This window comes from Chionomys nivalis, chromosome 5, assembly GCF_950005125.1.
Source record: "Chionomys nivalis chromosome 5, mChiNiv1.1, whole genome shotgun sequence".
NCBI lineage: Eukaryota > Metazoa > Chordata > Mammalia > Rodentia > Cricetidae > Chionomys > Chionomys nivalis.
Window position 1 is genome coordinate 1804812 of NC_080090.1, and position 14434 is coordinate 1819245.

Consider the following 14434-nt stretch of genomic DNA (forward strand, 5'->3'; position numbering starts at 1 on the left):
CTAATTGGGACAGGGTTCTGAGTATAGCACAGGCCTATTTGAACTTGGAGCAATCCTCCTGTCTCAGCTTTTCAAGTGCTGAGATCATACTACATCTGACTTAAACAGATTTTACAAGTTATATGCTCTGAACTCTTCAAAAGATCAATAGCAGAAAAGAACGAAAATGTGGAATATACTAGAGCTTAATTCTTTATCAGATCCAAGATGCTCCTCCCCCAAAGAAAGCTATGGACATTTTGAGGAAAACTGAGAAAGCTGAATATAAGATGGTATGGTAACTCCCTGGAAATAGATGACACTGGTTATATGAAGTAAGTATTTAGAAGTACATTTTATATTTGTGCTCTTCAAATGGGTTAGTAAAAGGCGAGCTTTATCTTTGCCTGTGTTTGTGCACCTAAAGTGCTCCACCCCCCACTTAGAGCAAGACAATAAGCAGACAAGAGAGGGTGCCAAGGCAAATGTCCCTGAAATGAATGACAGATGAAAAGTCATTTATAAAATGAATAATGAATGTGGACATCCATTCTGCCTGCTTTCTTTCTCATTTACTTTTTCAGGGAACTCATTTTCATTTCCCTCAACCAAAGAAGAATCAACTTCCCAAGTCTTACATAACAGTATTTTAACATCTCCTGAAAAGTGATGTCCACCTCACACAGACTGCATCCTAGCACTTGAGCTAGTGCACAGTATATTTATATGTTGGGGTGATTTGCTTGCACACATGTCTTGTGCACTGTGTGCCCTTGGAGGCCAGAAAAGGGCATCAGATTCTTGCAATTGGGTCATGGACAGTTGTGAGATGCCAGCCTTTGAGCACTGGGAATCAAACCCAGGTTCTCTCGAGGAGCAACCAGTGCTCTTAACCACTACGGTATATTATATACACCACAAGTACACCATAATTCTCAATCATCAGCAGGCAGAATTTTAAGAAATATTTTATCTTGGGTGGTTTGTCCCCTAGATATTCACTTGAAAGAAAACATAAATTCCTTTCACATCAGTCTAGGAACAGTCTATTCCCAGGGTTCCTGTAAAGTCAGAGGAAAGACTTTCAGATTTCTCTGTTATCGGGGCTGTTCTCAGTAAAGGAAGTGAACACTGATTAAAATGAGGATACTTTATGCACCATTAATCATTTATACTATGCTAATTTATTTTCAGAATTTTTTTGAGGGGCTAGAGAGACGATGACTCACCAGTTAAAAGTGCTTTCTGTTCTTCTAGAAGACCGGTTTGGTTCCCAGCATGACATAAGGGGGCTCACAGTTGCCTGTAACTCTAGCTACAGGGAATCCAACACCTTCTGGCCTCTACAGCAAAAGTATATACGTGGCCGGCACAGACACAAACACACACACATCTAAATAAAAGCAAAACAAATCTTAAAACATGTTTTCCTTGGGCTAAGAATAGTGGGGCGTGCTTGTAACTGCAGCTTTTAGGCGGTGCTGGCAGGAGGAGCCAGAGTTTGCTAGTGTGAAGCCGCCCTGAGCTATGCCAGAGTTTGCTAGTGTGAAGCCGCCCTGAGCTATCCCAGACCTGTCACACTCACACTCACATATATGAGTTCAGGGGTGTATGTATGCCATCCCACAGACAAGTACACGACAACATCCACACACACATGCACACAAATAAAAACATCTTGTAAAATATTTTTCATGTTGGGGGTGAATTAAAAACCTGAAAAAAAAATCTAATCTAGTTCAGGCAAATAATAAGCACCACTTTACTTTTTCAGTAGTGTAAGCTATACAGAAAACCCCTTCATCTCACAATGACGTGACTTTCTATTGTTTATTCACAACAGTGAAATGTTTTCACAACTATTTTGTTCAACACACTGAAACCTTACACTGTATCACAGACTCTGGAAGACCCAAATGAGGCATGGTGAATAAGGGAGATTAGGGATGGGTAGGATTACCAACAATGACCTTATTTCTCCCTAGGTACATGCACCTACACAGGTGAACACACATGTGCACAAAACAGGAAGAGTCATGTCATATAAGAAGTCAGATGTATCTGCACTCTGTGTGCTGTCATTGGGATCTGGAATGTCTCCCGAAGTCCATGTGTGAAGACTTGGTCTCCAGCTTGGCACTATTAGGGGTTGCCCAAAATGTTAAGACATATGGCTGACTAGTGGGTTTTAGCTCTCAGGAGCTATATCCTATTGGGGGTTTGTGGAAACTCAGCTTCTCTTCCTCCTCACTTACCAGAGTGAACACTTTGCTGCTGCACTAGGTCCAGGGGTGCAGTATGTTTGCACAGTAAAGAACTAGAACCCCAAGACAAACCATTCTCCTCTCCAGCCAATTTCCTCCTGGCCTCTTGCGCTGACAGAAAGCTGACCACCACCTCGATAGGCTGAATGATATGGATTCTTACACCACTGAACAAGCTACTGTGTTATGATTATAGCCCGTGCACATAAATCCAATTCAAAGATTTTAGAAGCAAAAGAGACCATGTCATAGAAGTTTCCTCCAAACTCCTGCTTCTAGCATTTTGTACTTAAGACTGAGTAAACCCATCATCTCAAGCCTGCCAGAGCACAGAGGCTCCTGGTTTCTTCGTATGGGTTGATGGCACCTCACTAAAACTTTCTGTGATTCTCTTCTGGACTTCAGTCAGCATTCCTAACTCCCTTTCTATCCTAACTGTACTCACTACATTAGAATTACTTTTACAAGAGTCTGCTTTCCAAGTAAGTTTAAGCTCCATGAGGGCAGGAGGGTTCAAAGGATACAAGGTTCAAGGTTACCATTGGTTACACAGCAAGTCTGAAGTTAGCCTAAGCTACTTGAGACCCTACTTAAAAACAAAACAAAATAACAACAAAAACCCAAAGCAAAAAAAGTTTGCTTGAATCCCTCAATTTTAAAAATTAATCTTGGAGAGGTGGGGAGATGGCCCAGGGCACAAGCTAAGAACCCAAATTAGGACAGCCAACAACCACTTTAAAAGACCCTGCTTATGCAAACAACCCTATGTAAAATCAGAGACTTGACAAGAGTTGAAAACAAGACTTGACAGAGTTGGAAGATGGACACCCCTCCACGAAGACTCCTACACCCCCTTTGAGAATACAGCTCCAGTGATCCAAGACTCCAGCAGGTACCACTTAAAACTTGGGCAGCTCCTGATAGTGCCAAGCTGGAGACCAAGTCTTTATCTCATGGACCTACAAAATACAAATACGGCTGGCTTCTGCTATGAAATGATCGAAGCTGTTTCCCCTTCTATTCTTGTATGCATGCATGTTCATCTGTGTACACATGCACACTGAGAAGTAAGGTTAGTGTTGGTAAGCTTCCACAGCCTCTCTTCCTTTATTCTTTTGAAGCACAGTTTCTTAAATCCAGGGCTGCCCAAAACCAGCAAGCCTCATGGCAGCTTATCTCAGGGATCTCTCCCTAAAAAGACTAGAATTACAAGTGGGCTGTCATGCCCACCTGGCATGGGTTTGGGAATCTTTTTTGTTTTTTTCTTTTTTGGTTTTGCAAGACAGGGTTTCTCTATAACTTTGGAGCCTGTCCTAGAATTAGCTCTTGTAGACCAGGCTGGCCTCAAACTCACAGAGATCCGCCTGCCCTACCTCCTGAGTTCTGGGATTAAAGGCGTGCGTCACCACTGCCAAGTTGGTTTGGGGATCTGAACTCTCATTCTTCTGACTGCTAAGCAAAAGTTGTAACTGAGTCCATGTCAAGTCCCTATTCTGTTAATGTTCTTAGATATTCCCCCTCATCAAAGGCTGTCAACCCTGGAGAATATCAAAAATAGTTTCTTACACTTCATTGTTCTGTGGAATAAAGTTCAAGTACAGCACATTTAAAACTTTATACTCCCAGATTCAGGCTCGTGCCGACCCCTTTCAGCCAACCCTCCAAGGTTCTTCAGTACTTTCTAGGGTTTACTTGCAGGTAACATCCTACTTGTACTACCTGGAGAAAACCATGGTCCTGAAGAAGTTTCCTGCTTAACTTCAACACTCTGTTATTTATGCTTTCTGCCTTTATTACTCTGGTGCTTCCTTTGTAACTGTGTTGGGAAGGGTACGTCCATTACGGCTCCATAATGGCACTGTGACAGGATTGATGGTGAACTCCTTTGAGAGTTGTCAGGAAGAATGAGCAGAGGGAGGAACTGTGCTCATAGATTATTATTCCTTACCTGTACTTAAGTACCTGCTGCAGAGAGCTAGAAGGAAAACAAAACCCACAACACGGTGTACTCTGTAAACAGGGTGGTGGGAGACCTGGGGTTTCCAAGGCCCTTTCAGGAGTCCGCATGGGCAAACCATTCTCATAATGGAAAAGAGGAAACTCTCTCACTCGCTCCCAGGTATCCAGCTGAGGTTTCCAGAGCAACACAGTAAGTGATGTATCGTTCTGACAGCTAATGGATGTGTGCTTTGTATTCTTGTGTTTTATGGGATTTCCTAAGGAAAGCTCTTGGGATCATCAATAACCTTTAAAAAAAGAGTACAAAGGTATACTGAGACAAAAAGATCAAGAACTTGTAGCATATAGTGAGAAGCAAAGCAAAGCAATTGAAAAATTGCTATTTCTAAGCAAAAGAAAAAGGCCTCTGCATTGCTCTTCATATTTCTTCCTACCAACCCAATCCATAACGAAAGTTTTCTAATATGTCAAAAACAAACAAACCAACCAACCATGAAAGGAACTATTAACAGCAGAGTCTACTTTCCAGGGTGATCTAGACAAGTCTTTTGGGGCATAGCATGGCTTTATATACTTGGCTGCTGCCTGAAAATATCTAATTTCAGGCAATAAGAATTCTTATTTCTTTAACACACAGTCATATTTATGCTCTGAAATACTAATAGTTCCACTCTATCTCAAGAGCACTGCTTGAATTACAGGGAAAACCACTGACAGTATCTACTGTCTTGAAAATCTTCTCAAGGACATGTTCAAAGTTAAGGGTAGACGCTCAATTCTTCCCCATGGCTCTTTGTCTCAAAGTCTCTCAAGCACTGACTAAGGGTCTGGGTGACACAAAGCTGCATCAGCACTAATGTGCCTGTCTTACTGGGAAAGCGACCAACTCAAAGTACATACCTTGCCATTTGAAAAGTTGTATTTAGCCAAATACATTTTAATACATTACAGGAATTAAATATTTAAAACTATTTCTGTGGAACTAGAATTTTTCAGGCTGCATATGTTTGGGGAGCAAAACTTAGTGGTAGAAAGAAAGCCATTTTAATAAGGCATTCAGACAGAACCTTAGAAACCAGAAGATTGGAAAATCAAATTTCAATTGTTTATGGTTACAGGAGGCAAAGACTATCACCAACTAACCTGGAAAAATAATTGAAATATATTCTTGTAGCAACTTCAGGTCAGAGACCTTTTACAGAAAATACAAAATACTGAGTACCTGGATCATGTGCCTGCCCTTTAAGTTAGGGGCTAGAATGGGGCAGACTGACGTCCTAGAAGACGAGGTCTATCTCAATGATGCACAGATGCCCATGGATCACAATTTTGCTTTGTGGAAGCTAACTGTGTTCTTAACATCACTCCCTTCTTTCTGAGCTTAGCCAGCCTTACTTCTTACTCAAGAAAACACAATGGAAGGAACTTGAGTAATGTATATAGCAGGTGCCAGCACACACACTTAAGTCTCTTGAATTTTTGGCAAACAACTTAGGTAAAAATAACCATTTAAATTCAAACAATATATACAAAGAGCCTAACCAGGCACTGTTTCTTTTCTATCAATTTCACAAAAAGATCAGAATTAAATTAATGCTGACACCTAGTGACAAGAAAGAACATTTGTATTTTGTGTCACTTGAATTGTATTTTCTGAAACCAATGAATCTAAAAACCAAAGATCCATCTAAGGTCACAGAAAAACCCAGGAACATTAGGTAAAGAAAGGAAGGAGACTTCCTTGTTTCCAAAACTGTATGTGCAAGTATAAACCGGCTGGGAAGTGGGAACAAGAGCAGCAGAGGGACTCCCGATGAAAACATCTTAAATGATAAATCTGTAACACTAGGCCAGGAAAAGAAGCTTAAGATAGAAAAACGAGTTCTAACTGATAGGGCACTCGTCTGGCAGGTGCAAGGCTAAGGTGGAACTCCAGGACAGTGAAAAAACAGTAACAGACACACAACAAACAAACAAAAATGAATGAAAGAAGAAAGAAAAAACTGAGGAAAACGACTAACACAAAAATAAAACCCAGTTTTTCTCGACACTTAACAAAACAACTGCGGACATCGCAAGGTTCCTGAAGCCATTGTGTGGCCGACCGGCTCAGTTCAGTCAAATGCTATATGCCAAAACGCCATGTACATAAAGCAAAAATTGTGTCAGATGCCAGTCTTTATAAAATATAAAGTAATATTTACGATTCCACATGAAATTCTAGGATGACGTTTTGAAAAATCAAGGATACTGTATTCTGAAATACCTAGTCCCAACTGAAGAAATTTTCCCATTCTGGAGCTGGAGACTGGCATGGTTAAACTGCTGTATGGACCAAGGGAAAACACACACACACACAAAACCTGCCCACCATTTGAATAAATGATTATAGGCTGTTTGAAGATGATTTCCTCCGAAATGCGATTACCGTCCATTTGGAGCTGAAGTACAGGTCTAAAATATGGCATATAGATTATTTAAGAAAATGCTACGCACAGCACATTCAGAAAGATGTCTTTGTCCTTTTATAAACAATTCCAAAGACATCTAGTGACTACATAGAACCAGCTCATAATCACTTCAAAATGTCCACCTCCTTCAATTTCCTGACTACTTAAAGGAGAAATTCACTGGAAGGAAGCGAGAGACCTTTCTGAACCAAGGAATTCACCAAATCCTTGGTCAAACCTCTGCGAGGTAGCAAAATTCCAAAGGCTTTTTTTCCTTTTTTTAAATCTCTGATAGAACGTGTTATTTTTAGGGTATAAAATAAACCACTCCGACGGCGGGGGTGGGTGGGCTTGAGGCACTTGTTTAAAAACTGATGGCAAGACCTGGGGGAGGCGGGTAACAGCTTGTCAAGGGGCAAGTTGCTCCACGATGGCTGGATAGGAAGTGACAGGGAGGCAAAGCCGAACTGGTCATCTCCCAGGGTTTTACTTAGCGGTCAGCTAAGGCTCGGGTTAAAGCCACGAAAACACGGTGCAATTTTAGAACCTCAACGGGGGTTCGCGGGGAGGGGGGTGGGGGGGGGGATAGACCAAACCTACTGCATCCTTTTCAACCAGGAAGCTTGGGCGGCTGGAGGAACAATACACTAGTCTTGCAACACAAGCCCAGCCTAGCTGGGATCCTCTGCCTACTTGGGGAGTGTGCTCCCGAAAAGCCGGGCGCTGGGGACGGGGAGGGAAGTCGAGGCAGGCCGCCAGCCCCCTCGGGGATCCCTGCTCCGCCGGGGGGCGGGCACCAAGCCTCAACTCCGTTACTTCTCGCCGGCGGGCGCGTCCCGGGGTGGGGGCGAGGAGACCCCCAAAGGCGCGGAGCCTCGCCCGCCCGGGACTCAGGATGCCGGTGCAGCAGCAGCAGCAGCAGCCGCGGCCGGCGGGCACCGGGGACACTGTCCGGCGGCAGGAAGGGGCGCGCTCCGGGTCCCGCGCCGGCCGAGGGTCGCGGGGGTCCCGCGGGAGGCGGGGAGGCTCACCAGGCGTAGCTGGCTAATTTCGTCGTAGGACATAAAGCTGAGTATGTTCTCGATGGCTACGATGGGCAGCGCCACCAGTGTGTTGTTTTGAGGCAGGTGGTCCGGAGCCAGCGCGGGCGCCGCGGGTGCCTGGGATCCCGGCTGCGGGGCCTGCGACGGGGTCGGCGGGGGCTGTCGCTGAGCGGAGCCGGAGGCCGAACAGGAGCCGCCGTCGCCGTGGCTGCCGCCTCCTTCCTCAGCCATCCGCTCCTCAGACGCCGCCGCCATCTTGGGAGTTTGAGTCCTTCCTCCACTGTAAAGGGACCAGGACACTTCCGGTGCGTCACTTCCTCCTTCTGCCTCCTGGGGCGGGGGTGGGTGAGCAGAGGAGAGGGAGGAGCTTGTGGGATGACAGGAGAAAAGGGACCAGCTCTTGCTGTGCATCCCATGGAAAGGAAGATACTGTACACCTCAAGAAAGGTGGTCTTCGCAATGATCAAAGATTCTGTAAACCCCGAGAAAGGCGGTTGTCATAGTCCCTTATCTGATTGGAAACTACTTGAGGGTAGCGGAGCGCGCCTGGTTAAACTGAAAGTGGGCCAGTTTTTCTTTCAAAGCAACTTGACAAAGGACGAGAAAAACCATGCTATCTTCCTAAGTTTAGATGGAAATTTGTATTTAGAACAGCATTTCCCAAGAGTCATTGTAATAATTTCAGCATTAAAAAAGAATAAACCACCGCTACGTAAAAACTACAAGACAGTAGGCAAGCCCTGAAAGCATGTTAGTGAAATAAAAACAGAGGCACATACGGTATGACTACTTTTAGATGAGATGTCTCATATAGGCACAGCCATAGAATCAGGGACCAGAGAGATGTCCCAGAGGTTGGAGCACTTGCTGCACTTTAGAGAACCTGAATTTGGTTCCCAGCATCCACAATGGGTGGCTTGCTCCTGCTCAACTGAAACAGAACATCTTAGTGGTTGCTGGAAACTGAGGACAAGGGAAGCATGGGAGATGACGGACAGGTAGCAGGCGCATCGTTTCTTTTTGTGGGTAATGAGAAAGTGGAATTAGAGGCCAGGAAAGTGACCTTAAACAACACTTGTTACTAAATCCGACCATCTGAGTTTGATCTCCAGGACCCACATGGGGAAAGGATAGAACAGACACACACCCAAACAAATATAATTTTAAAATGAAATTAAGGGCCTGGTGGCATGGCTCAGGGGTTAAGAGCACTTGTTGTTCTTGCAGAAGACCTGTGGCACACACATGGCAGCTTGGCGCAGAGATACATGGCAGCAAAACACTCATACACATGAAATAAATCTAAAATACGCTTTAATGGAATTAAATAGTAGTGGATATACAACCTCGTGAAAATACAGAAAACACTGCCTTGTATGCTTTAACGGCTTGTTTTAAATTTCTGTACCTATGTACGTGTGTACATGTGAGCATGGCTATGTAAAGACGCCAGAAGAGGGGGTTAGAGCTCCCGGAGCTGGAGTTACAGGCAGTTTGAGCTGAGCAACATGGCCTCTGGGACCCAAACTCAGGTCTTCTGGAAGAACAGCAGGTGCCGTTAGCCTCTAAGCCATCTCTCCAACACCCAAATTGTATGCTTTTTTTAAAAAATAATGACTATTATTCTGTGTTTTATCTAACAAAACAATCGATTTAGACAACTGCTGAAAAAAAAATGCTAAAATTAGAAGGCTAGCACGTGGCGAGGTGCAGTGCACAGTACCAAAATAACCCCCCGTGTGATACATATTAATTGCAAAAAGTGAAAAGTATGATACAGAAATTCAACAAACAGGTTCATAATTAAATGATTAGGAAAAGCACCACAAGCTGTGGAAGGAGCCAACATCACACGCCTCTTACTGGGACCCTGTCAGTGACCCAACATAATGAAGTAGTCATGCATAAAAATACAAAATCTGCATTTGAAGTAAACAAACTTAGGTTGGACTTTGTAGTGTTTTGGATGAGAATGTTTCCTAGAGGTTCAGGTACGTGAACACTTAGTTCCCAGTTGGTGTTACTGTTTGGGGATCTTTTGGGAGGCGGGACCTTGCTGAAGGAAGCTGTCAGTCACTAGGGCTGGATTATGATTGGTTGTCGCCTCACCCAACTTCCACTTTCCTCTCTGGTTTGTGCTTGCTCCTACTGCCATGTTTGCCGTTTGATGCCATGTCTCCCCACCACGGGGGACTCATATATATATATATATATATATATATATATATATATATTGCCATCGTCATGGTATTTTTATCACAGGGACAGCAGAGTAACGAACACAGACTTGAACTTGTGAGGTCTCTGCCACCCATGATTCCATTTCTTAAAGGTTTCATCCATGATGATCAAGGTTCCAGTGTAGGTGCCATGAAGAACACACTCAAACCAGACCCGTATCATAGAAGCGATGGTTAGTATTCAATAGGTATTTTATGTCTATTTGTTTCTAGATGTTTGCATATTTATAATGTGTTAATTTTCTCTCCTCTTGAAAGACCCCCGGTAGGGACCTTCCCTCAGGTGGAGACCCCGGACCCACAGACCAGGCCGAGACCACGAGTCGGATGCAAACTGCAAGAGGTTTATTAGGTAGACACAGGTACCTGCGGGCGACAAAGTCTTTCGGAGGACTTGCGCACCTGCAGACTGGGAGGAGGACTTTTTATAGGAAAGAGGGCAGCAAAAAGCAATTTACAGAAGCAGAAGCGTGGTTATCAGAATGAGGCGGGGGGCATGAATGGTTTTCCTCTCCCAGCATGGATGTCTGGCAGCAGACATCCTGCTCTTATCTTATAGGTATCCTACTTTGAAGTCATCCTGCTTTGTAGATGTCCTATCTTATAGATATCCTGTTTTCCTCTCATGAGAGCAGGCTAGCTGCTGATCCTGAGAATCTTTCAAGCAAACAGGACGTTCTCCCGGGGAGCCTGCTAGCTGCGGGTTCTGAGGAGGGGGTCTGTAGGGTCTTTCATTCCCCCCTTTTCTTTTATCACAGAGTTAAATCTTTTACTCTAAGCAGTTAGGGAACCTCGGTTTCCTGTTGTTGTACCATATGATACTGATGGGTCAGCACTAGGGCCTGAATAACTGACAGCCTGTCTTTCATAAACCGGACCAAGCAGTTTAAGATGCAGGGCCCAAACAGGAGTATCAGAAGGAGGATAATCAATCAAGGGACCCATCAGAGGAGACAATAGAGTCGTAAACCAGGGAGACTTATTAAACCACCCTTCGAACCATCCCTGTTGTGATTCGAGCAGCTTTTGTGTCTGTCTTTACCTCTCTCTAAGCTTTGTCATAGTGTGGTTCGCATAGAAACAACATTCCTCTTTGAGTGCTGCGCATAACCCTCCCTCTTGTAAAAACAACATGTCTAGCCCCCTCCTGTTTTGTAGGGCTACCTCTGAGAGGGGGGGTTAATGACTCTTAAAGTGCGCTAACCGATTCTTCCAGCGCCTTGATCTCAGTATGCATGGCTGCCTGAAGTTGTCTAAATTGGCTGGTCTCCATAATCTAAGACTAAGGGGTTGCATCTACCTCCTGGGGTGGCGTCCTGGACATTGGTAGCGGTAGTGATATCATAGCAGGGGCCACAAGCTTTTCCCCCACAAGTCCAGGGTCCCCTTCCTGAGTACCCAGGCGTGGTTCCTCTTCTGAGCATGATTAGATCCCAGGTGGAGGAGGGTTTCCAGTAAGCCTCCCCCATCGTTTCGCAACCCCATTGGGCACAGTAACTGTCCCTCGGCCCTCCACGTCCCTTTTGTGTGTTTTGTCCTGGACAAACATAGAAGTCTTTGTTCCTGGTCCCATGTCGCTCCCCCCCCCCCCCCAGTGATGGCAGCCATATCCCGGGAATGTCGCCATCCCCAGTCTTAGTAGGGCCCATATAACGATCCAAGGGCCCCACAGGTAAGCCTTATCTTTAAGGGGTTTTGAGTGCGTTGGGCTCTCCATGCTGGGGTTGCGGCAGGCTCCAGATTCAGCTGTATGGGCGGCCTTAACCTGTGAGCCGTGGATCCAGGCTGCAGTGCTGTCAACCTTTAGTGCCGTTGGGGGTCAGAAGGACAGTGTAAGGGCCTTTCCACTGAGGTTCCAAGTTTTTGGTCTGGTGTCTGCGGACCCAAACAGTATTTCCTATCTGGAAGGGATGCGGTTCCACTGGCTGGTTCAGTTGGTCTCGGTAAGCAGCAGCGAGTGGCTTCCAAACCTCTCTCTGCACAATCTGTAGACACCTGTAAATGAGCCTCCAGAGAAGGACTGTTAGCAAAATCGGCAATGTTTGAATTAAAGAAATTTATAAATGGGGGAGGAGCCCCATATAGGATTTCAAAAGGAGTCAGTCCATGAGGCCCCAGAGTGTTGCGGGCCCTGTACAGGGCCAGTGGTAATAGGAGCACCCAGTCTCTAGTGCCAGTTGCAAGCATTAATTTGGATAAGGTCTCCTTAATTGTTCTATTCATGCGTTCTACCTGTCCTGAACTTTGGGGTCTATACGCACAATGTAATTTCCATTCGACCCCTAGGAGTTTGGCCACCTACTGACTTACCTGGGAGACGAAGGCGGGCCCATTATCAGTGCCAAGACTTGAGGCATTCCGTACCTGGGAAATATTTCTTCCAAGAGCTTTTTGGTCACCACCTTTGAGGTTTCGTTTTTGGTGGGAAAGGCTTCTACCCATCCTGAAAAAGTGTCTATGAACACCAAGAGGTATCTGTACCCCTAGAGACCTGGCTTAACCTCCGTAAAGTCGATCTCCCAATGTACTCCGGGACGATGTCTCCGTGCCCGAACTCCTGGACCAAGCTTGGTTCTGCCTGCATTTACCTGAGCGCAGGCTTGGCATTCATCAGTCACTTTTTGCAGGGCTCTGTCCCTGTTCAGGAGGTATTGGCCTGACTCCTGTCTGTCCAACAAGGTTTTCATCTTCTTTGGCCCCAAATGAGTCAATTTATGCAAGTAGTCTATTATTTTATAAGTATATTTTGTTGGCATACCAATCTTTTCCTTGAAAACCCAATGTTGCTTTTCGGGGTCATATGTGGCCCCCATTTTCTTTAGGAGATCAATGTCCTCTTTACTATAGGGTAGCGAACTGGAGGCTTGGGCCTCTTCCGGGTTCGTCAAGGGGAGAGCTTGGGAGGTCTTGGTTGATTTTATAGCAATCTCTCGAGCAGCGTTATCTGCCAGCCTATTTCCCTTTTCCTCAGGGCTATGGCCTTTTTGATGCCCAGGGCAGTGCATAATACTTAATTTTGGGGGCAAAAATAAGGCTTTCAGGAGTGCCAGTATCTCAAGTTTGTTTTTAATTTCCTTTCCTTCTGAGGTCAGCAGCCCTCGTCTTCAATAAATTTCCCCATGTATGTGAGCCGTGGCGAATGCATATCGGCTATCCGTATAAACATTCAGTCTCTTACCTTCTGCCATCCGGAGTGCCTAGGTCAGAGCGATGAGTTCAGCCCTCTGGGCGGAGGTGCCTGCTGGTAAGGCTTCTGCCCAAACTACCTCAGTCTCTGTTGTCATTGCTGCCCCCGCCTTTCGTTTCCCATTTGCCAGGAAACTGCTGCCATCCGTATACCAAGTATAGTCAGCATCTCGGAGGGGTTGATTCGTCAGGTCCGGTCTGGTCCCGTGTGTTTCTGCGAGGATCTGGAGGCAGTCGTGGTGTTCCGGGTCCTCAGGCAGGGGGAGCAAGGTCGCGGGATTAAGAGCGACCACAGGTCCGAATTGCACCCGGTCCGCATTCAGGAGCAGGGCTTGGTAGTAAGTCATGCTGGCATTGGAGAGCCAGCGGTCTGGAGGCTGCTTGACCAAGGCTTCCACCGCATGGGGTGCCAGGATAGTCAGTGGCTGGCCCAGGGTTAGTTTACCCGCGTCCTTAGTGAGGACTGCAATAGCTGCTACCATTCGCAGACAGGGCGGCCACCCTGAAGAAACTGGGTTGAGTTTCTTTGAGAGATAGGCTACAGGACGCCTCCAAGGGCCCAGTTTTTGAGTTAGGACCCCTTTGACGTAACCCTGTCTCTCATCCACGAACAAGTCAAAGGGTTTGGTAATGTCAGGGAGGCCTAAAGCAGGGGAGGCTGGTAAGGCTTTCTTAATGTTTTTGAAAGCCCTCTGCTGTTCCTCTCCCCAATCAAACATTGTCCCCTGTTTAGTTAGAGGATACAAGGGTGCAGCCATTTCGGCAAACCCTGGGATCCAGAGGCGGCAGAATCCCGCTGTTCCCAGAAACTCTCGCAGCTGGCGGGGGTTCTGGGGGGCAGGGATGTTAGTGATAGTCTGTTTGCGCACCTCGGTCAGCCATCTCTGTCCATCTTTTAATTGATAACCTAGGTAAATGACTTGCTTCTGGCACATCTGAGCCTTCCTGGCTGATGCCTGATATCCTAATTGTCCCAATGTCTGTAGGAGGGACTTTGTGCCCTCCTGACATTCTTTCTCTGAAGCGGCCGCCAGAAGGAGGTCATCAACATATTGGAGCAATGTCAGGGTGGGGTACTGGACCCGAAAGTCGCCAGGTCCCGGTGCAGAGCCTCATCAAAGAGGGTCGGGCTGTTCTTGAATCCCTGGGGGAGCCTAGTCCAGGTCAATTGACCCGAAAGACCAAGATCTGGGTCCTTCCATTCAAAGGCAAAAAGGGGCTGGCTCTCCGGATGCAGCCGCAAGCAGAAGAAGGCATCCTTTAAGTCTAATATGGTATACCAAACGTGGGATGGTGGCAGAGTGCTCAATAAG

At 45.9% G+C, this 14434-nt stretch overlaps 1 protein-coding gene across 1 annotated transcript in view; it reads right to left on the bottom strand.

Moving 5' to 3' along the window:
• The window catches only part of Fbxo28 (F-box protein 28), a 29357-nt gene extending 21392 nt beyond the window's left edge, over window positions 1-7965 (bottom strand). Inside the window, exon 1 of the mRNA XM_057770470.1 lies at window positions 7684-7965. Coding sequence (XP_057626453.1) covers window positions 7684-7950 — 267 coding nt within the window. The 5' untranslated portion in view covers window positions 7951-7965. The remainder of the gene's footprint in view (window positions 1-7683) is intronic.
• Window positions 7966-14434: the final 6469 nt, after the last annotated feature.